The sequence below is a fragment of the Montipora capricornis genome, chromosome 6 (genome assembly GCF_036669925.1).
Source record: "Montipora capricornis isolate CH-2021 chromosome 6, ASM3666992v2, whole genome shotgun sequence".
NCBI lineage: Eukaryota > Metazoa > Cnidaria > Anthozoa > Scleractinia > Acroporidae > Montipora > Montipora capricornis.
The window spans coordinates 47255025-47277991 of NC_090888.1; the positions used below are offsets into that span (position 1 = coordinate 47255025).

The 22967-nt window shown below is 39.9% G+C and overlaps 1 protein-coding gene across 2 annotated transcripts in view; it reads left to right on the top strand.

Moving 5' to 3' along the window:
- Window positions 1-22967, top strand: part of LOC138052304 (microtubule-actin cross-linking factor 1-like) — a 95126-nt gene that overhangs the window by 39563 nt on the left and 32596 nt on the right. For both annotated transcript variants that reach the window (XM_068898708.1, XM_068898707.1), the window contains exons 23-50: window positions 6-187; window positions 263-443; window positions 1142-1323; window positions 1884-2064; window positions 2449-2630; window positions 8581-8761; window positions 9612-9793; window positions 10067-10250; window positions 10663-10844; window positions 11117-11285; window positions 12173-12354; window positions 13006-13180; window positions 13292-13473; window positions 13844-14018; window positions 14450-14631; window positions 14717-14891; window positions 15367-15548; window positions 16262-16439; window positions 17508-17689; window positions 17940-18114; window positions 18385-18566; window positions 18906-19071; window positions 19709-19890; window positions 20489-20663; window positions 21210-21391; window positions 21469-21643; window positions 21847-22028; window positions 22252-22927. In XM_068898708.1, the coding sequence (XP_068754809.1) occupies window positions 6-187; window positions 263-443; window positions 1142-1323; window positions 1884-2064; window positions 2449-2630; window positions 8581-8761; window positions 9612-9793; window positions 10067-10250; window positions 10663-10844; window positions 11117-11285; window positions 12173-12354; window positions 13006-13180; window positions 13292-13473; window positions 13844-14018; window positions 14450-14631; window positions 14717-14891; window positions 15367-15548; window positions 16262-16439; window positions 17508-17689; window positions 17940-18114; window positions 18385-18566; window positions 18906-19071; window positions 19709-19890; window positions 20489-20663; window positions 21210-21391; window positions 21469-21643; window positions 21847-22028; window positions 22252-22927 (5514 nt within the window). The remainder of the gene's footprint in view (window positions 1-5; window positions 188-262; window positions 444-1141; window positions 1324-1883; window positions 2065-2448; window positions 2631-8580; window positions 8762-9611; window positions 9794-10066; window positions 10251-10662; window positions 10845-11116; window positions 11286-12172; window positions 12355-13005; window positions 13181-13291; window positions 13474-13843; window positions 14019-14449; window positions 14632-14716; window positions 14892-15366; window positions 15549-16261; window positions 16440-17507; window positions 17690-17939; window positions 18115-18384; window positions 18567-18905; window positions 19072-19708; window positions 19891-20488; window positions 20664-21209; window positions 21392-21468; window positions 21644-21846; window positions 22029-22251; window positions 22928-22967) is intronic.

A 22967-nucleotide genomic window follows, 5' to 3' on the forward strand; every position in this document is an offset into this window, starting at 1 on the left:
ACAAGGAATGCTCGTCTGACATCGCAGAGTGTGTACCGGAGATTCAAGAGGCAGTTAACTGCGCTACTGAGCTAATCGCTGATAAAAGCATCGACCGAACAGAAAGAGACGTTGTACAAAAAGAGATGAAAGAGATCGGCGAGGGATTTAAGACCTTGAAGCTGGAGATTAATGATTACGAGACAGAGTGAGTATAACGGCTACCAGAAGAGAAAAACAAAGCAACACATCACCCTTATTCTTAAATGCATTCTTTTCAAAGGTTAACAGATTTGAGCCTCAAACAAGAAGAAGAAAAAGCAGAAAAACTCGATGGGTGGGAAATATGGCTCAACCGAATAAGAGAGTTGATGGCTAAGTGTAGAGACAAAGCGAAAGAATTGAACGAAAAGGCTGAGCCACAAAACAAAGGGGATATCGAGGAACAGATCATTCTAGCAAATGTAAGTGTTGTGATTGTAATGCTATAGCCGGGTGATCGGAAGATTTCCAAAATGGAACTTTCCCACATTTCAAGACCCTTGACCACAGTGATGGGAAATTATTTAACGATTATTCGCAGAAGGCGGGTTGAATATCGGTGAATAAAAACCGAGACGAAGTCGAGGTTTTTATTCACCGATATTCATAATTACATAAGTGATCATTTGAAAAATATGCATTTTCTTTTAAAACAATCAATTTCTTTGTCTGTAGCTGGCCTGCGAATACAACCGACTCACATCGCCCTGACCGCTTGCAACGCTGCAAGCGCAGGCTACTTTGTCTGGCAACTCGACAAAAACGGCTTTCTGCCATTTTGAAAAAAGAAACCCTCAGGTGATTATCGCGTAACAATTCCCTCAACGGCAACCAATCAGTGCAGATAATTTTCAAAAATCACCTATGTAATTATACTAATTTGAAACTATATTCGTTGAGACGTTGGAATTTTGGACGGGTCTGCTCCGTCTTCGGAATGAATGGAATGGTATTCGGTTTGCGTTGCGCCGACGAAGCAGCTTTTGTTTTTGCACTGAAACTCTTCATCTTTTTTTCATCTTTTCCGAGCTCATTTGGGACACGCGTTCAACTCTTTAATTCGCTCCACAAGTGAGCATAATGAAATTTAAAGCTTACGGTCCTTTTGTGGTTGTTATAGGAATGCAAAGTTGAACTTGATTCTGCTAAGCCTGTGATTCAGGAGGGACTAAACTATGGCAGAACGCTTATACAAGAAGACATCCTAGAGGACGAGAAAAAGACCGATGTGAGGAAGAAAGTGGAAGAACTCGAAGATGATCTTGCTAAAATGGAGAGGGACAACTCTGATACACATGGAAGGTAGTGCCAATGATATTTAGTTAAATGGGGATTTCTTTGTGATTATTTCTGTTGCTACTCAGTGAAGTTCTCTACTCCCCATTAGTTATTCTCTGTTACAGTTAGCTCCAGTTACAGTTAGGTGTATCAGAGATTAGGTATATACAGTTAGGTGTAACAGAGATTTGCGGGCTCTTTTCCACTGCATGGTTTTATAAAACATGACTCGTACTAAATGCAACATTCTATAGCTGAACTACGTAAATGATTCGGAAAGTTTCCAAAAAGTATTGCAAAATAAACATGTTTGCGTTCTTTTTGTAGAGGACGGACTAGTTTCACTCCATCGAATATAATAGGGCCGGGGTTTGGTTCTTTAAGGAAACAGAGAAAACCTCTGTGACCACTGGAAACATACGAAACTGAAGGAATAGTCTTAATGTTTGTTGAAGCGACGCAGTTGTCTACAAGGATGCAAACTTTTTTATCTTTGTAATCCAAGCTTAAAGAATTTTTTACGGCTCCTACTGGAATATCGTCACAAAGAAGGTGTTTGCTTGGCTATGATTACTTTTTAACAGGTTGGAAATCATCCTCGCACAATACAACGCAGACAAGAAGGATAAGTTTGACAAATGGGAGATTTGGAAAGCTAAGATCGTATCACTCGTTGTCCTCACTCGAAACCGTATGAATGAAGTCAAATCGCAGGAGTCATCAGCTGATCCTAAAACAGTGGAAGAGCAACTTTCGAAAGTCAAGGTGACGACAAGATTTAATTCCTGCCTATCAAGACTTACTTGCTTGAGCATTGGCTAGCGCTCAGTAGCTAATACCCCTTAAGAATGTTTTTCATTTTATGGCTAATTTTAATAATAATAATAATAATAATAATAATAATAATAATAGTAATAGTAATAATAATAACTCTTTATTGAAAAAATATCTTATACAAAATACAAAAGCTTACAAACTATTGTACACTAAAATTCTGTTAAAATTGGATTTTTAAAAAGACACAAATAATTTTTTTTTCGCTGCTGACAAATATACTCTTAAGAAAATTTCTTATATAGCTAGCTTATTCATTATATTGAAAACGAAATCTGCTCATATAATTAAACTTATGTTTTCCGTCTTAAACAGGATTGTCATGATAGTTTGTACAATTCCGAACCAGAAATAAAGTTCGCTCTGGCATACGGAGGGCAGCTGATTGACGATGATCTCACAGATGCAGAGGAGAAGGAAAAGATCCACGTTGATGTTGTACAACTTGAAAAAGATTTGGAAGATCTGAAAGTGGAAGCTGCAAACGAAAAGATAAGGTGATTTCCCTTTAGAGTGTGGGCTCAACAAATACGAAAATCTTGCAATAGTTGTAGTAATTGGTGTGTTGATGATGATCAAACAATAATAGTACCCATAATGATGCCCATAAAGAGAGGAATCTTCTGAGAAGATTCCCTGTCCCCGCTGCTTTTTGTGATATCAATGATCTTATCTTGAGGATATGTAAGGCAAGCTACATGTATGAGGGAAAGACAATGGGTGATTTAAAGTTATACGCGAAGAACGCACCAATTAGACTCCGTTATCCAGTCGGTGAGAATGTTCAGCAACGATATCGTCCTGAGATTTGGTATTAACAAGAGCACAGTCCTAATTGTAAGAGGCGGCAATATTGTTAATTCAAAAGGATGCCCGATGAGACCAAAATCGGTTCGCTGAAAGAAGGTGAAGGGGACACGTACTTGGGAGTGATGGAAGCAGATGAGATCATGCATAACAACATGAAAAGCAAAGTTGGAAAAGAATGTTTAAGACGCGTAAGAAAAGCAGCTCAACCTAAATTGAATGCTAGGAAGCAAATTAAAGTTACCAACACCTGGGCCGTTACACTAAAAAAAGGAAGCGCTGTACTGACGTTGAATGGAGGGTTCCACCCTGGAGACTGTGTAGCGAGGTTGTATTTACCAAGAAGAGAAGGGGGCAGCGGCCTTATATCGGGGGAAAATTGCGTTAATCAGGCTAAGGTAGCACTGCAAAGTTACATCCAAAACAGTAAGGAGGAAATCCTGTAAGCTGTCAGGAAAAGGGGAAATGGACGGGAAAAGTCGGCCTTGAACGAGGTGGGACATAGTGAGAACATAAGTAAGTAAGTAAGTAAGTAAACTTTATTTAAACACGGAAAATCATCAATTAAGCTAAAAAAAAAGTAAAAAACGCTTTACAACAGTTTTACATGATTGCCCCGTGGGAATCCGATAGGTCAGATACCTACTTGATTGTACGTTTGAACTGCCCAATAGAGTCAGCATTTCTTAAGTATTGGGGCAAATTGTTCTACAAACAGGCCCCGCTATAACAGAATTAGTATTTGGCTTGGGCATAGTAAGTTCACCTTCTAAGTTTCTTAAGTTATATTCAGCATCTCGTTGACTGAAAAGGCGTTGAAGGTATTCCGGGGCGAGATCATGATATTGTTTTATACATAATTAGTGCTTTCTGTTTTTTACTTCGAAGATACAGCTTCTCCCACTTATGGAGTGTCGAGAATGAGGTTGGAGCTCGTATCAAAGAGTAATTTAGTAATTACCCTAGCTGCGCGATTTTGCAATTTTTGCAGCTTATCACTTGACTGGCCACTTAAGCAGTCTCAGACAGGACTGCAATAATCAAAATGCGGTAATATTAAAGAGTTATAAATTTGAAGCACAGTATCAGCTGAGATGAAGTGCCGTAATCGTTTTAAGGCTCCTATAGTTGAGGAAACTTTCCTGCATATTTCGTCTACATGATTTGACTAAGAAAGCCGATCATCAATGGTACGACCCAGGGATTTAGTGTGATCTACTCTCCTGATCATTTCGTCATCGATTCGTATATCAACCTCGTCACATTGATTTTTAATCTCTGCCTAGATCCAATTATCATTAACTTGGTCTTAGCCACATTTAAACTCAATCTGTTGGCTCTCAGCCAACAGTTAAGGTTACTGAGTTCAGGAGTTATTGCTAGTTTGAGCTCTGTTAAAGTTTTTCCAGTTGGGTTATATTGGTATCGTCAGCGGACATTCTCGGGAAGCCTGCCGGAGGCAGTTAGGAAGATCGTTAATATACATTAAAAATAGCAAGGGACCTAATATGCTGCCTTGCGGAACCCCACTAGCAATAGTGCGAGGAGTTGACAGTCTTCCATTTACATTACATCTTTGGGTCCGATTGCTTAGGTACGATTGAAACCAAGGGATAGTTGCCTGGTCGGCCCCAAAGTATGGCGTCTTGCGTAAAATGGTTTCATGGTCGATAGTGTCGAATGCCTTTTTAAGGTCAATGAAAACGACGCCATCCAGGAAGCCATTGTCGATGTTAACAGACCAGCTATTTGTCACCTCAAGCAAAGGTGTAAGGAACGAAACACTGACTGGCAACTTGATAGCAGTTTATGATCATTTAGGTAATGATAAAGTTGGTCATAGACATGTTTTTCAAGTACGTTTGAGAATACTGGGATAACAGAGATTTGGCGGTAATTATTTGTCTGATTTTGATTCTTTTTAAAGATCGGTGTCACCCTAGCCAATTTCCATTCAGTTGGATAGATTCCCGTGAGGATTGATTTTGTAAATGTGTCTGTTAGTGAGGGTACTAGCGATCTTGTCAAGGCCAGTGGCTTTCTTTTCATCGGTTTTTTCAACAGGTCGAGAACAATGTCGACACTCGGAGTTTTTAGAGAAAACGAATTATCAGAGGGAGACAAGAATGATTCAGCGTCAACTTCTTCAACCGGAATCTCTTGAGCTAGCATTTTCGCAATGTTAGGGAAGTGCACATTGAAAGCTTCCGCCATATCATCGGCGTTATTTGTAGTACGTTCTATTCTTAGCTTGGATTTCCAAAATATTGGACGACTTACAACTATTCCGTGAGCTACGCTCGTTAATACGATTCCAAGTCTTACGTGGATTGCCTTTGCTAGTTTCCAAGTTTTCAAAATAAAATATCGTTTTTTAGCAAGTTTAGTTCCATTATTCTTCTGGAGATCATTTGTAGAGAGCGCTTTGTTTTTAAGAAAATCTCTTCTACGCATTCTGAATAATAATTCACTCGTTATTCACGGAGACCGCTTGTTACGAATTCTTTCTTATTTAAAAGGCGCGTGCTTGTCCATGCAGCTGACAAACAGGTTTTTCCATTATTGCCACATATCATTTGGATCAGAGTGCGAACTAACATTCCTCTATTGCATTTTCTCATGGCATTTGATCATTTAAGAACTTATCTTTATGAAAGTTTTAAATTGCCGCATTTCTATCGTGCGAGAGCCATTTCGGTGATAATGAGCCTTACGTGTCATAAAAACAAGGGAATGATCACTAATCCCAAGGTGAACAACCCCATACTTGGAAACCTTCTCTGGGGATTAGTTATGCATAAATCGACCAGGCCTTTTGACACTTGAGTTATACGTGTTGGTTCAGTAGTGTAGCAGCTCTCGAAACGTATCATTTGATTGGCTAAGACCATAGATGTCAAGAATGTTAGTCAATGAGGACGAAATATGTGCTGTTGCCTCAGGCAAAAGATTGCAGTTAACATTACCAAGTAGATACAACTCCTTATTTTCGGCGTCAATTTTGTCTACCAATTTCTCAAACTCGTTTAACAATTCGATCAATAAATAAACACTCCAAATTATCGTTATTTAGATCATCTCGCATTCGGAAATTAAGATATGTGCGCAGGTAGATACAAACACCACCCCTTTCCTTCCATTAACTCTGCGATCTCTTCTGACTATTTTAAAGCCAGGTAAATAAAGTTCGTCATCATGAATGGTGGAATCTAATTTAGATTCGTTAATTATAAGAATATCTACTTTAGAACAGGATATGAATACTCGAAGTTCATGAATATGGGACAGCAGACTATTTATATTTAGGGAAGCAATAGCCAAACCTTCCCCAAAAACACTAGATAGTTAAACTTACCCCGGTTATCCCTCGTGCCGGCATCAGACAAATCGGATTCCCAGACGGCAATATCGTAATCTGAACGCAAATAATTTGTAAAATTCCGGGCAAGACAAGATGTTCCAGCTTGTTTAGTTAAAGACCACTGCGATTCAAATGGTAGTTGCCTAAAATGTTAAAATGGTCAACAAATCCCCAGCTGTTTTGTCTGCAGGATTCCTCGAGTATTTTGTTCACGCCAGATATTTTACAAGCTAAGGCCTCGTCGTCAGATCTACAAACTAGGCTGGATAGCGTGATCTTTGCTGAAGATTTTGAGCTGGCTATTGTGACTAAATCGATAATTTCTTCCGCATAAGTACGGGGATTGCCACAAGATCTTTGACTGTTCGTTCCCATGCACGTGAATAATTATCTCGTTTGGGTTTCTACGAAGCAGTGGTTTAATATGATCTTTCATATCCAGCGTTGTACAGCCTGGGAAGAATGATACTTTTACTCGCGAGTTTCTAGACATTTTATGACCTTGGAGGTGCTTGAGAATAGAATCGCCGGCTATAACAATTTCCTTTCGACGGATCAATTGCATTTGCTCGGGTTGACTTGGCGGCTCCATTGACCCATATCGGTTACTCTTACGCGTTGTGATCTTCTTCGAGCATGAGGGTCTTTTGCTGTTTCTATCTTCCCTGTTGTACTGCTGTTGATTTCATTTCTGACATCCACTTGCGTATCGTCACTGAGTGGCTCAAGACTGTTTTGGGTTACGATGTTATTGGTAGTTGCATTCCGTTGACTACGATCGGCACTTCCAAGTTTCATACGCGAATTTTCCACCTGATGCCAGCAATGATCGGCCTTCTGGTGATGGTACTTTCCTTCACTCTTTTCCTGTATAATAATATTTAGTGCCAGGCAAAGGGAGTCCTTTTCCTGCGCCAAGGAAGCTGCACGGTACTCAAGAAACAAACATTTTTCCTCCAAATCTTCAACCACTTTACCGTTTTTGCATATTGTCATAAGCAGTTGTTCGCACCTTTCTTTGTAATCGAAGAGCTCAGCCCTGAGCCGGTGCTCGAAAACCAGGGATGCAAACAGCTGTCGGACTTCAGTGTTAGAACGGACGACGAGAACGAGACCAATCCTAAAGAAACAAAAAAATACAGTGTAAAATCATCGATATTGCGGTGCCGGAAGGTGAGCAAGAAGGAAGATGAAAAGATAAACAAACGATCAAGACCTGGATAGGGAGAACAGAAAAATGTGGGAGTGCGCGTGAATGTGGTGCCAGTGGTGATCGGAGCATTAGGGACGGTTGCGGTACGAATGAGTGAGAGTCTGAAGCTCATATGGGTGAGCACCTCATCGAGCTCATTCAGAAGTCAGCACGGCGGGGATTTGAGAAAAGTCGTGGAGTGTTGCTGCTGACGATGATGAGGATGACGATAACGACGACTCCGATGATGATGATGATAATAAAGCTGGAAAATGGTTCCTTTGGCAACTTGTTGTTGCTCGGCTCCATGGTCTAAACCAGTACTTTGACTATGAAAACTTGGCGATGACCAGCACTCAGCGTCTTCAAACAACTGACGAGAAAGTACTGCCAACCGAGGAGAACAAATGATTTGACTGTACTCTTCTCGGATAATGACCCGTCTCACAACCCTACAATTCTCATAACCCCGTGGGACGTAAAAGAACCACACCCTATTGACAAGGAAAACGGCATGGAGTTGCCAGTGTTGTGGTCTGTCCTCTGTGGTACAGTAAACGCTCTGAAATACTAGCTACACTAAGCTACTCTTAAATCCGTGGATAAACACAAATATGATGATGGTTGTGATTGTGCCATGCTCAAAAATCGTGACTGTCAGGAGACAGCCAGTTGGCTATTTGCCTAGTGTGTTTGATTCCAATTCATCACTACATAAAATTCATTCAAGTGGTGTAAGCGAGATTTGAAACCACGGGACCATACGGGACACACGGAATTGAGGAATGTGACCACAAGCTACTTTGATTCTCAATTACCCATATTGATCAACGGGTGTTACAATACAACTCATAGTTAGGTAGTTACTGTAATCTAGGCTCAATTCACACGATTTTTAGGAAGACCATTGTAAGGTGATAACATTTCGTGTTTAAAGAAAGATTGATAAGGAATGATGATGATGATGATGATGATGATGATGATGCTTATAGTGAGAAAAGCTGAGTTAAAATAATTTTTGTTGAATAAATATGAATGTAAATTTCAACTAATGCAAATCTATCAACATCTTAATGTTTTTCTCCAGGCTAGAGCAACTCTCTTTCCAGCAAGAAGAGGAGAGGAAACAGAAGCTGGGTAAGTGGGAAATTTGGATCATACGGATTGAAGAACTGGAGAAGAGATGCCAGGAAAAGCTTGAGAATCTGAGAACTAAGGGACAACCAGAGGACAGGAAGGACGTTGAAGATCAGATTATTCTTGCCCAAGTAAGTTCGAGATTCTCTTTATTGATTCGTGAGTTCAGATCATGTGAAACGTAAAAAAAACCCTAGGTACATGGCTTATTCATTCTAGTGTTTGATGACATTTTAAAATTTTTAGAAAGTGTCTGTTTCTGATATACAAGTTTTCCTGTCAACTCTATCACTATTTATGCAGCTTGGCTAAAAGCTAAGTGGAATTTTTGTTTCGAATCATCAGTCAATAATTTCAAATGCAACTTATGATGCTGGAAGGTTTAATGCCCCCGCGACAAGGATGATGATCTATCATTGGGAGACCAGTGGGACACATATTCCATGAAGAACTTAAATAAACAATTACCTAACTCTCTAGGAGTTCTTGTGACTGGATCGGTGGAACATCTGACCGGTGTTCCGGATGTCGTCGGTTTGAATCCCGGCTAGAACTATGATTTTTCAGTTGCCTTTCTCCCGTTTCCAAGCAACTAATCTATCAGCCAATAAATCTATCATTAATTTGAGGCAAATTTGGCGAAGAACGATGCCTTCCATAAGCAATTAGGAATTTTAACAGAAAAGGTAAATAATGGCGTTGGTATAGATTGCCCGAATGATCTCCTCTTCTTCTTTTTATTTTATTTTATATACGTCACTAGCCTTAAGAATTGTACGATTAAAAGCTTTATTGTAGTATTGTATTGTGTTGTATTTTTTTTTTAAATGCAAGATTCGATTGTCTTCGCCTTTGGTCCCAAGATTCGTTTATACTTTTGCCAGAGTAAAACCAAGTATTAATACGAGCTACATTCAATTGCCCACTTGACATTTCTTTTTTGAACCCTTGTTGAAAAGCGTGTCATTGCTATTCTTTAAGGAATTCCAAGAGGGGCTTGAGTCAGCGAAACCCGAAATTGTCGACGGTCTTGCATATGGCTCCCAGCTTTTGGAAGACGATTTCCTTGATGATGACAGCAAAGCAGACATCAAAAGCAACATACAAGTCATGAGCGAAGGCCTAACTAACTTGGAGAAGGCCAGCGATGACGAAACGGGCAGGTAAACTGTCATACCATAATTTTTGTGCCATTTTTATAAATTAAGTTAAAATAACGTTTGGCCCTTGCGATATAAGACTCCAAGGGCAGGTTCTATGTTTTTTCTTGAAGAAGAAAATTAAGAAATGGTGAAGGGTAACAGATTTTACTTATTTTCCCAACTTACTCCATTCAAGCAATGCATCATGATAGTCAGGATATGGACCAAGTTCTAGTTATCAAGTCAGATAAAACATTTCTTTATTCCGCTGAAAGAAGATATTCTTTATCACAGGTTAAAGGATCTCCTTTTGTTTCATGAAGAAGAGGGAAAACGAAGAAAACTCTCGAACTGGGGGGATATTACAGTTCGCATGAAAGAGCTAATGGCAAGTTGTCAAGAAAAGTTGCAAGATCTCCGATCCAAAGGTGACCCAAAAGATAGAAAGGATGTGGATGAGCAAGTAATCCTAGCTGATGTAAGATTTCCTTTGATATTGTGCCGTTGATTCCTACCTTGTACATGATGATCATGATAATGAGAGTGATGGCGGAGACTCTGCGAGTCTTCATAGTAATGGCTTGGTAATGGGTTTGATGATAGCAAACACTGATATTTCATGAATGGATTTTTAGTCGTTGAGTAAAATGACCGGTCTGTGATGTCGTTCGCGACATGAAAAGCGTGACTCAGTTTAGTCCGGCGGAATTTTAAATGGCTGCATTACTTCTAACTTGGCATTCTCCCCTCAATTTAGCGTTATGGGGAGAACCCCGAGCAAGAACAGCAAACGCATATTATGCCGTGAAATAAAGGTTATTGAAAATTTGTATTTGTGTTCCCACTACTTTGAACTGATCTTTATTTGATAAAAGACTCTCTGATCGCAGGCATTCAAAAACGAGCTTGAGTCTTCCAAACCCATAATTGGTGACGGCCTCGACTACGGACATCAACTTCTGGAAGATAATGATTTAGATGAAGATAAAAGATCAGCTGTTGCACAGGTCATTCATGAGCTGGAAGGTGAATGGACAAGACTAGAAGACGCTGTGACCCACGAAGAGCGCAGGTAAGTCTTAATCCTAAGAATTCTGAGGTTCTTTTTCTCACTGTATGGCTCTCAGGGTATCATCAAACAATATAATTTGTCTCAAAACTGTGTCGTGTGAATTTTGAAGTAAAAATTTCTTGTAAACACTGCAAAACCAGCTCACCGGAAGACAACGACGAATAGAGAAACTTAAAAACGTTACACTTACTTGACAATCAAACCACACGGCTGTAATCATTAAATTCTTGAGTCCTGGTAGCAGCGATGGGTTTTTTTACTTGATTCATTAGATTGCGAGATCGAATCAAGGCAGTGGAAGAAGAGCAAGATCTCCTGGAAGACTGGAAAGAGAAATACGATATCTTGAATTCTGGTATGGATGCTGCTGATGAAAAGATTGCTCAGGGGAAGAAGGCGGAAAGCCCAGAGGAGATAGAGAACTGTTACATAATGATTCAGGTTTGGGCAGTCACGTTACCATTCTGATGTTTAACAAGATTTATTCAGGCAGTCGATTTTCTTTTGAAGCTTTTTTAAGCTTTTGAAGCTTATTAGCACTTAAACGAGACCATTTCAAGAGGACAAGATACATGAAAGCTATATACCTGAACTTCGGATATGAAGAGACTTTCTAAGCAAAATCTCAACGCTGTTAATCAAGAAACGTCTTAATAAAATGTCGCAAAGAAGCCTGAAAAACTCATGCCTTAACCCATGGTCGTGCGGATTGCGTTCCAATCGCAACAAATTAACAGGCGAAATACCTATGGTTTCATAGTTATCACAATGCACTGGTCTGCTGAGTTTGTTTCGTGTACATGAGAGGCAAAGGTAAACCGTTTTCGAAGAGTTTTGTGTGAGATATTGCCAAACTATTCAGGAAAATGCCTAGCAAGTTCTTTAGAACTTTAATCCACCCTTGTTTGCCCTCGTTGTTGTTCGAGGCAAAGGGGTGTGGTCTCCGTTCGTAACCATTCATGAATCTATACGTTACGTATAGTTTCACGTTATGTTGTATTTCAGGAAATTGCGAATGACTATGACCATGAGAAAAGAAAATCATTCACCTTAGTAGCCTTATCCTCTGTTTGCATGTGCCATCGTAACCACTTTGGTCTTTGAGGGCTCATTGGTCACGTGTTCAAAAAGCAGGACTTAAATTCTTCTCGTTTTCCCTATTATACTGGCCTCAATTCCTCACATGTAAATGCAAATTTCGTCAGGTGGTGACCCTCCTCCTGGTTCGGGATTTCGCCCTTTATATAGCCGACGACAAGACTTTGGTTATTTTTGTGTTACTGAAGAGCGGTATGGACAGGAGTAATTAATTTTTTCACATTCCGTAGGATCTGTCAGATGGTCTTTCACACATGGAGCCTGAAGTGAACAACACTTTTTCCTACGGTAGAGAACTAGCTTCAAATGAAAGCCTGAGCAACGACTGTCGTGAAAAAGTTTCTGAAAATGTTGGTTACCTCGAAGAGAGATGGAAAGGCCTATTTAAGCAATCCCAGGACGAATTTGCAAGGTATAAAATTAGACTGCAGTACAATTACCAGGACAAATATATATTCCGCCAAAATGCTTGGATTTTTCATTTCTATTTTCCATTTCCTCAAAAGTAATAACCTACTTCCTCCCACGTTTCTTCAAAGACTGATCGCTTGTCATCATGAAAGGACGAACTAGTCCTTTTCTATCGGCAGGTACAAAAGATAGCCCTCAGGTCACAAATAAAAGAAAATTCCATTTTTACGAAAATACACTCTCGGTGAGGAATGCCAGCATCAACTTGGGCCCCTACAATTTGAATCTTATTGATTTATTTCCCAGTAAATCTCGGTCAAGGCTAACATGCAGATGCTACCCTGTTAGTTGAGGCCACAACTGTTCTGTGGCATCCCATTTGGAGGGGCTGAGAGGCCCGGAACGAGGCTCTGAGGGAATTTCCTCCTTTGTTGAAAATGGTGGATGACGAACACTGATAAAGTGAAACGTTTTGGCCTCAGGCACGAAAACGTAAAATTAGACCTTAAAATTAGAGCCCCTTTCGCTCATCTCTTATCCTTTACTGTTATTTAAGACATCGTTTGAATTGTTGACGCATCATAATGGTCCCTTCATGTTTGTTGTTTACAATTTAATCTAATGGGTCATTTATAAAATTTATCTTCTTAAGACTCGGAGTTAAACTAGGAGCTGCTCAAGAAAGGTTAAGAAACTTGAATTCCTGGAATAAACGATATGAGGAGTTACATGAATGGGTGACTGATAGATATACGAGATTACGATCCCGGCCCACCTCCCCTGAAGTTACCTTTGGCGGAATTAAAAGGCAGCAAAGTGTCATTGAGGTAAGGTTCAGAATTAATATTTTAATGAAGTCTTAAGTGTTGCAAATTGCGACGTTCCAATTACGTTCCTATTGCGTACAAACATTGAGACGTTCCAATTACGTGATACAGGATTTAGTGAGCGATCTGCTATCCAAGCAAGGCGAGGTGAACGAGATGATTGACGGAGGAAACAAGTTTATCGATGACAATTCCTTGCCTGAGGACAACAGGAAAACGATTCATGACAAGATGGTCATACTGCACGATGACTGGAACAAACTGGCCACGTTAACATCTGGAAAGCAACAGAGGTTAGTGTCAGGAAACCATTTTACTACGGCCCATTTTTTCTTAGAACAATAGTCTGAAATACTTTAATCCATGTCTTCTGAAACTTGCCACGCTGTCAGTAGAAAGGACAAACTTTGTTAGATTCCAGGTCTACACATGTCTTTGTTGCTAAGAAACGCGGGAAATTGTTGCACCCCAACATAGACTCTAATATGAATGGACCTCAAAACGTATCTTGTCTCTTGAAAAATCGTAGGACTCATAGTTGACAGTATAACAGCGGATGCAAACTCCTCTTTGAGTGGTTTTCTACCAACTATTTGAGTTTCACAAGTTAAACAAGTTTATGCACAACCACGTGACAACCTGAAACCAGTACTTTTATTTTAGTGTGCAAGTCTTGCTTCTTGAAAAGGAGCAACAACATTTGGACAAGACCCAAAACTGGAGAAGAAAGATAGACCCCGTCATGGTCTGGGTATCATCAGCAGAGGCGAAGCTCAATAGTCACTTTGACATAGCACCGGATCTGGATACAGTGAAGAAACAAAAACATGAGCTAGAGGTAGGAGGAGTCAAGAGATCTTTGGTAGCTGGGAGCAAAATGTAGCATGGATTTACTTTGCGCCTGATGACTCTAGAATGTGATAAAAACCAACTGGTCGCTCATGAGCTAAGGCGGAACTTTTTCAAATTTACTACCCATCCACCAAATAAAAAAAATCATTGGCAAATTATTGAGGACGTCATGGAAAGACCAAAATTAGAGTATAATTTATTAAACACTCGACCAAAAAAAGAAGCTTTTGAAATGAGTTTCCAATTTCTGGATCAAAACAACTTTACGGAAAATCGTTAAAATTACCATTTATTTCATCACTCCTTATCGCGTATACAGCTCAGTGTAGAGTACTGACAAAAAATTCTTATAAAATGATGAAGCATAAAACGTCATTGTCGAAGTACAGGAAATAGTTGCTGTTCATTCTTACTCAGGATTTTAACAATGAAATGCTGTCTCATCAACGTGAGGTGAGTGATACTCTGGAGACTGGAGATAAGCTGCTGAAAGATTCTGAACTTCCCGAAGATGACAGGACCGCGATACAGAAGGAAGTTCTGGATTTGAGTCACCGATGGGAGAATCTCGAGGAACTTGTAACCTGGAAGTCGGAGAGGTAACGTAAAAGATACGCGATTCATAATCATCATATCATCATCTTTTTCACTTTTTTTAACATTCATGTACTCCACTTTTCTTAGAATTGATGACACGATCCTTAAACTCAAACTTCAGCAGGAAGGCAAGCTTGAAAAGTGGCATCAAGGACTTCGAGATATCGATAGCTGGGTGATGAAGACCAAAGTTAAGGTGGATGCGGAATTGGGTCTTGCCACTGATGTGGATTCCGCTTTGGAGCAAATAGATGACTTCCAGGTGTGAAGAACCGCGGCATTATTCCTTGACATTACAAAAATAATAATAATAATAATAATAATAATAATAATAATAATAACAATAATAATAATAATAATAATAATAACAATAAGAAGAAGAAGAAGAAGAAGGAGAAGAACAACAACAACAACAACAGCAACACCAATAATAATGATAAGAAGGAGAAGAATGACAACGTCGAGGATAAAAAAAAACAAGTGAAACTTTTGTCGTACTACTATGAACCAAAAGTATGCTCCGTAATGTTTAAATCCTTGAAGACTGCCCCGCCTTTAGAAATGAACAACACTACTACTGTAAACGTATTTCAAAAGGACTACTCTTTCTGAAGCCTAAGTGCAAAGAGTGATTAAAAACCCAGGAGAAAGTTGTGAGCTACAAATTTCGGGATTTTTTTTAGTGCCAAATAAATTTGTCTTCTGTTTTAATAGTTTTCTTCATTATTATCATACAGGATATTATTAAAGACGCCCCAGTGTATCAAGAAAAGGTTACCCACTTAAACGAGTTCGGCAGCAACTTAATGACAGACCCTTGCCTTGGCGAAGAAGAAAGGAAACTTGTGCGCAGTGATACTGATGTCTGTAATGAAAAATGGAACAAGCTTGTTAACCTTGCCAATGCCAAGCAGACCAGGTAACTCAATTGTAAGAGTATCCTTGGCGTGTATCGCGTTCTTGGAATATTACATTTATTGATGCAATGAACCACTGATTCACTCCGTTTCGTGTTACCAGATTCCACCATCTTATAGTCGGCTTGTAGTAAAGTCAGTAATGAGCAAACAACAAATGCATGTAATTCTGTTATCACTCCTGATCCTAAGCCTTCCGGTTCGATGTCCTCTACTCATTCAAGTTCGATTTCAATGTTGATGATTCTGTTATGGAAAAATGTTTAAAAAGCGGAAATTTGTCTAAAAAGTCGCACGAACTATCATACAAAGGATCCCAATCGATTTGACAGCCTGCTGTTCATTCGTTAAATCTTAAGAAATAAAGTGGACTTTTTTCAAGCCAATAGTTCTCTCATTGATCTTTGGTAGCGTTGTTAGTGACTTTCTTCGTTCTTTTTTATGGCTCCCGGCAAAGCAACACAGACACCTGAACAAACATGTGTTTACGTCAAAACTTAGGTTATTGTCATTTGCGTAAGATCGCTGTCGTTGTACCATTTGAGAAAAATTCCCTCTGGGCCTTTTTGGGATTATCTTCCATTCGCCTTTGTAGTTCCGTTTTTTCCTACACATTCGGTACCCGAAGTTTATAAATTTGGCTTGATGACCCTGAGCATTTACAAGTCAATCTTGTTCTCATTGCGAATGAAACACTTTGTTTCTTTTCCCTCAGAATGGAGGAGAATCTGGACAAGCTGGAGCAACAGGAGCGAGATATTATAGAACGATGGAAAATCCGTTCAGAGAGAGCAGGATTAGCACTGGATAAGCTGGAGGGGCAGATATCTGTTATCGATGACCCGATAGGGAACACTTTGGAGACTGTCAGGCGACAGGAGGACGCGTTTGAGGTACAATTGATGATGAAGTGGGTAATATCTGCAAGTGCTGTATATCTGTATTGAAAGGTATATACTTGTCATGCAACGCACTCGAGTAATATCCTACAATGTTAATTGAATTTGTAGATTCTAAATGTACCGACGACAGTGGTGGTTTTAATATTTTCCGTGGGGTACTCCGTCTTACCCCTCTAGTCAAAACCCGGCAACGTTTGATTTGCTCAGATTTCATGTGATTTGGTTTGATTTATAATTCCCCAATGAGTGCAGAACTTGCGTCATCTACATAACTATGAGACTTTAATAAAGCGACTATAATGATTACAATGATGCATACCTCGCTGCTTTTATCAGGTTGTAATGCTGCCTCTTCTTGTAAGGCTACTGAGTGGGCAATCAACTCTATAAAATGATCCTTTTTCTCAAAGAATTCTGTTTAATGAGGGAGGCAGCACGGATGGAGCAGAGATGAGAGTACTCGCCTCCGACTAGTGCACCCTGGAATCGGTCACATGTGGGTTGAGTCGGTTCTCTACTATGCTCCGAGGTTTTTCTCCATGTACTCCGGTTTCCCCCTCTCCTCACAAACCAACCGATTTCATTTTCATATGCGTTGATTTGATTTGATTTGATTTGATTTGATTTCTGTACAGTGTGCAGGGCTCGAAATAATTTCCAGAGAGTCTCCGGACACGATGACGGGCCAAATTCATTTTAGCTCGGTCACGTACCGTTTCTGCGACTTGCTACAACTGAAACAACTGAACAGCATGGAAATTTTAATTTATTTCATTTTCAAAACGATCAAATGTGACCGGTCAACATGACCGGCAAAACGAAAAGTTGACCGGTCAACTGCCAAATCAGTTCGGACATTGTGCGTTGACCGCCGTTATTTCGAGCCCTGGTGTGTCCAATTAGTGCCCCATTGCTTAATACACTCGACACTTAAATAAAGTTCATTCTAACGACTTTTTAAGGGTCTCACACCTCATTATTGCATTCCCACACTCCTTGTCTATTACTGGTACCATGTCTTCAGCCTTCTATAACGTTTTTCATTTTTGCTTGTTCTAGATATTCTCCAACGAAGTTGATTTAAACACTTCGCACATGATCGACACATTTGCCTTGGGTGAGCAAGTCAGAAAGGACCCCAAATTGACAATGAAAAAGAAAGAAGAGGTCAAAGTACACTTAAACTCGTTAACAGCACGATGGGACCGAGTCAAGGATTTTCTTGCCTTGAGAAATGAAAGGTGCGAAAAAATTCGTCTTACTTTCTGCAGTTGTCATTTTCCTACAGATTCCCGAAAACCTGCCAAATAGACACGAAAAGGCTGAAATCCATGACTCAAATTTTTGAACCATTTCATCTAGGGGGATCTTTCTTGAAAATTAAAGAAGATGAGAGCAAGAACGAAACGACCAGGAGGAGTTTTTTAGTTCTTCTCTATTTTTTTTGCATTTGCTGTTTCTTAATAATACTCTTTGTTGTTCTTTGTAAAGAATCGACGAAGCCTCCAAGAGGCTTCAACGGGAGAGAAGACTCAAGCTTCACGAGTGGGAAGAACAATTGAACTCTATTGACAGCTTTCTACGGAAGGCAGAGAGGGAAACCGAAAGGCTAGAACCTATAGGGGACGATTTAGAGACTGTCCGACAACAGCATGAGGACTTCGAGGTTTGTTCGATAACCAAAATTGGAACTGAACAGTTTTCAAGTATCCGCCCTGACGCGTCACGTCTTAGTTATTGTACTTTACCTTTATTTTAACTGCTGGCAGCTGTAGGGTTCAATAATTAATGTTAAGGGGCTTTTTCACCTTACTGTCAAAAAGTTATTATTCAATTCTGTTCAATCTAAATAGTTCATCTTAAACTTGTCATAATTTAACCTTTTACTTGATGTATTTACACTGCTGCTTTTTTTATTCTCATCTTTTGCCTCCAGCATTCCATGGGCATGCTTTTAGCTCCGCAGAGGCGAGTGGACGATTTCGCGAAATTCACAGATGAGTTGCAAAATGACCCTGTCATCGATGAAAAATCCAAACAGAGCATGACAAGCGATAAAGACAACCGCGTTGAGCGATGGGCAAGAGTCGTTGACAGGACAAATCATCATCGCGCAAGGTGCAAAAATATATTATATCTTTAAGCTTGTTTGACGTATTTACCTTTGTTCTTATGAGCCTACAGGGTTCTGCTCAAATACTTCGAAATACCTTGGACTGATACGAAACATGTGCTGTTTCCTAATTTATCGCTTCTATGTTTCATGTCTTTATGTCCTCTGTCTACCCTCTGTCGCTGTGCCTGTATGTCTATATCTGGCTTTGGCCCTGGAAACCATTTCAAATTGTTTTCACAATATTTTAACCACCTGTGGGTCCACTCACTTTTGAATGCGTACCACGACTCTCACCATATTTTCACGCCGTTTTAGAAAAAAAGGACTTTTAAAACTTTCAGGCTGGAGGAGAAACTTTCAAGCTTAGAGAAAAGTGAGGAGGAAGTTGCCAAATGGCACGATGAACTCGCCGTCATTCAAGAAAAGATCCAGAAAGTTGAAAGCATTTGTAAACAAGATTTCGCACCAGATTTGATTGCCCTTGTAAAGCAAAAGACGGAAGCCCAGGTTTATTTGAATTTAATGGCATATGTTTAAAAATGTTAAATTTGGTCTTTAACTACAGAAAGCACAGATAGTAAGAGTTACATTTTTTAAGGAACGAAGTTGCTATGTGAGCTGTTTTAAGTGTGAATGCCCATGTTCGCCTCCGCGCCACTTTGGTACAATGTGAAATTTAACTGGGCTATTCCAGGAGTTTCGTTGCTAAATATTATTTTCTAGGCATTATCGTTAATGCTATTATTATGATCATTTTAGTTACAGTTTTCATTACGGTTATTGTGATTGGTATAGCTGTTGCCATAGAATTAACCGTCCGATGATAAATTGAAGTACTACCTCTCCAGACTCAATGCTCCTGTCTGACCTTGTAGCTCACCCTGTAGAACCGAAGTGATCTGTCGTTACCGGTGAGGGCTCGTTTCCATTCCTAGGGCCAACGCTCAGTTAGATTACATGGAAAGATGAAGCACTTCAAGTGACACTCGAACTGTTAATTATTTAGGAATATAAGTGCTACACGGCCAATGTTTGAAGGAAATTATCTGCCCTTTTCAGTTGTTGCCATATAGTTTACCTCTGTTTTTGTCCTGACGAGAACCAATATGGATATCTTTCAAAGTGCTTTTCTGGCCTTCAACAGAAACTGAAAGACGATGTGCGGATACTTAATTCTCAAGTAGAGGAGTTTCTTCAAAGATCTGATGATTTACTCGAAGGATGTGAACTTGCTGTCAGTGACCAAAGAACGATTGAACAGGAGACAGAATCAGTAGAAAAGGGGTGGAATCAATTGAAATCTGATGCCGATTCAAGAGAGCCAAGGTTTCTTAACAACTTGCCTTTGTTATTTTAAAGTAAAAAGTAAAGGGGACAACGTATATGTTCATTTGAAGTAGTTAAGATTGTTGGTTTAGAGGTCGTGTATGAAAAAACCTAACTCAAATGAACATAACAAATTTAAGATAACCCAACTGGGCCCCGTTGCTCGAAGGCTGGTTAGTGCTAAACGGTGGTTAAAAGATATCACAGCCTATAGGTTTCCATGGTATTTAACGCTGGATAGCGCTAATCAGCCTTCGAGCAACCTGGGCCTGGCCTGTCACTTGGCTTTTAAGGTGAAGCGTAACATCGACAATGTTAGCATAATCGTTTGTCGAGGGTTGGGTTACGGCGTTTTCTAGTTCATGCCTTTTGCAACGTCAAACTTTGTTTCCAAAAAGGTTTCCAGTTTCAGATTACGTTTCATTAGAGTGGATCTCACACATATCTCGATCCTACTCTGGTTTGGACGGTTATAAATGGAACTGCGGTTTTGAGGTGGTATTTTCCAAAGCAGAGTAGCACCAAGCTATTTCTGATAGTCAACCTGGTTGCAGTGTGAGCCTTAACTTACGTAGATTGGCTCTTTTATGTCATACAGAATCGAAGAAGAGATCGAACGCTTGCAGAAGCATCAAAAGGAGTTGCTTGAAGAGTGGAAGAACTCGTGTAATACTACTCTTAAGTGGATCGCTGACACATTCGCTCGTATGCAGGCTCAGGATATCAAGGCAAAAGACTTAGATCATGCAAGGGCACAAAGACAGGAACTCGAGGTTCGAATTAACGTGCTAAGGCTTGGCTCTCAGATATTTTCAGTTCCGTGGTTTATGGTTTGTCCTTTCTCCTTTTTGAGACAGTTACTATAGCGTGCAACGTCTGTTGCGTAAAGACGGCCCTCTCATGACTCCGAAATAAGGATAGCACTTCAGGAAGTCGATTTGTACAAAGCTTGTTGATCAAATACTGCCCGCAAGGTACCACGAAGATGGAGCGTGGCCATTCATATATATTAAGTGATGTTTTCATCGATTTCTCCAGGCGCAAACGGATCTTTTTTCTATGAGCTTAATTTTACTAAAAAACATCTTGCTCGCGTCAAACCGGCACTTAAAGCCTGTAGATCTTATGGTGCTAGCTCTTTGGAATTAATACTTAACAATCGTCGAGGTGACCCTTCAATTTGTTCTCCTCGAATGCGGGAGAGGTCGATTTACAAGTTTGAACGGCGCTACTTGAGCGGAACAGTAGATATACTTTAATTTCACATTATCACCGGATAATACGGAATCAGTTATTTAGCTGTACTATTTCTCTCTTAGGATATAACAAAGGAAATTAAACAGTACGAGAAAGAAATAAGGAAACATGAAGATCTTGGTGACAAGGTTGTATCTGATCCAAGCATGCGTGATCTGGAGAGAAGCCTTGTGGAGAACGACAAAGCGACAGTAACTGGAAGGTGGAGAGAACTTTCATCAAACACAGAAAGTGCAAAGAAAAGGTATGTCATAAGGGTTGGATCATAATCTAAAGTTATGAACAGGTTCACTTGATAGCGATATCATTTTTGTATGACAGGATTGATCAGCAAATCGCCCAGCTGGAGAAAGGGCAGCAAAATAAAATGGCGGCATGGGCGGAGAAAATGGAGCCCTTTGAGTCATGGCTGGTGAAGAACGAGACAGTGGTGGACTCCTATGAACCAATAGGATATGATATCAACTATGTAAAGGGACAAAGTGAAGACGCCCAGGTTAGTTTGAACATAGATTAATTCTTCACTCAGAAAAACCAAAAATTGATTAAATCAAGGGCTTCACTCTGAGTTTGATCTTCGGCTGACGTTTTAGTTATGCTATTAAACATTAGCTGTTAACCTGCGCTATAAAAATTTGCTTTTTGCATGGTTCGTAAGGATTCGCTTAGTCAGTTCATCTGAATTTTAATATTTGACAGTGTATGATCGCCGATCTTCTTCGCGAGCAGCCAAGGTTCGCAGAAGTGACAGACTTTGGTAACCAGCTCACCACTGATCCTTGTATCGGACTGGAGGAACGAGTCAAGCTGCAGAAAAAAATGCAATCTTTACATGAGAGATGGGACAGTTTATACGCGTCCGCTACATCTAGACACGACAGGTAATAATATTAAGTGAGAAATGCCCTTAATGTCTAGTTATTTCCCTTGTCTCAGTACCTTGCAAACACTGTTCCCTTCGATCGTCCAACAAAAATCACATTTTGTTTGAAGTGCCTAAGAGAGCAAAACTGAAAATGTTGGTGGTCACCGGGTTTTGACGAATGAGGCGCGACTCTTTGTGTTATTCTTGATTGTTCGGCATTTGTTTTTTACATTTCATAGAATTAAAGGGAGGCTCAAAATATTAGAAGATGAACAAAGAAAGCTGGAAGAAGAGCGAAAAAGATTAGAGGAAGAAGACATACAGAGACGATTGAATGAAGAAAGGAAGCTTCTTGAAGTAGAAAAGCGAAAGAAGAAGGAAGAGGAGGAGCGAAAAAGGAAAGAGGAAGAACTGAGGTTGCAAAGGGAACTAGAAGAAAGACGAAGAAGGGAAGAGGAAGAAAGATTGCTGAAGGAAGAAGAGGAACAAAGGATATTACTGGAATTGGAAATGAAGCGACGCGAAGAAGAGGAAAGGAAAAGAAAAGAAGACGAAGAGAGACATCGTAAAGAGGAAGAAGAAAAAAGGAAAAGAGAAGAGGAAATGAGAAGACGGAAGGAGGAAGACGAGCGCAGGAAGCAAGAAGAGGAGAGGAGACAGAAGGACGAAGAGGAATGGAGAAAAAGAGAAGAGGAGGCAAAGAAACGGAAGGAGGAGAACGAACGACGAAGAAAAGAAGAGGAAGAACGATGGCAAAGGGAGGAAGACGAAAGAAAGAGGAGAGAAGAGGAAAAGCGAAAGCAAAGAGAGGAGGAACGAAAGAAAAAGGAAGAGGACAGGAAACGTAGAGAGGAAGAGAAACAGCGCAAGAGAAAGGAAAATGAAGAGAAAAAGAAACGCGAAGAGGAAGAAAAGGTAAGAATGCATGACAACGCTACTCATAATCAGCTTCAGA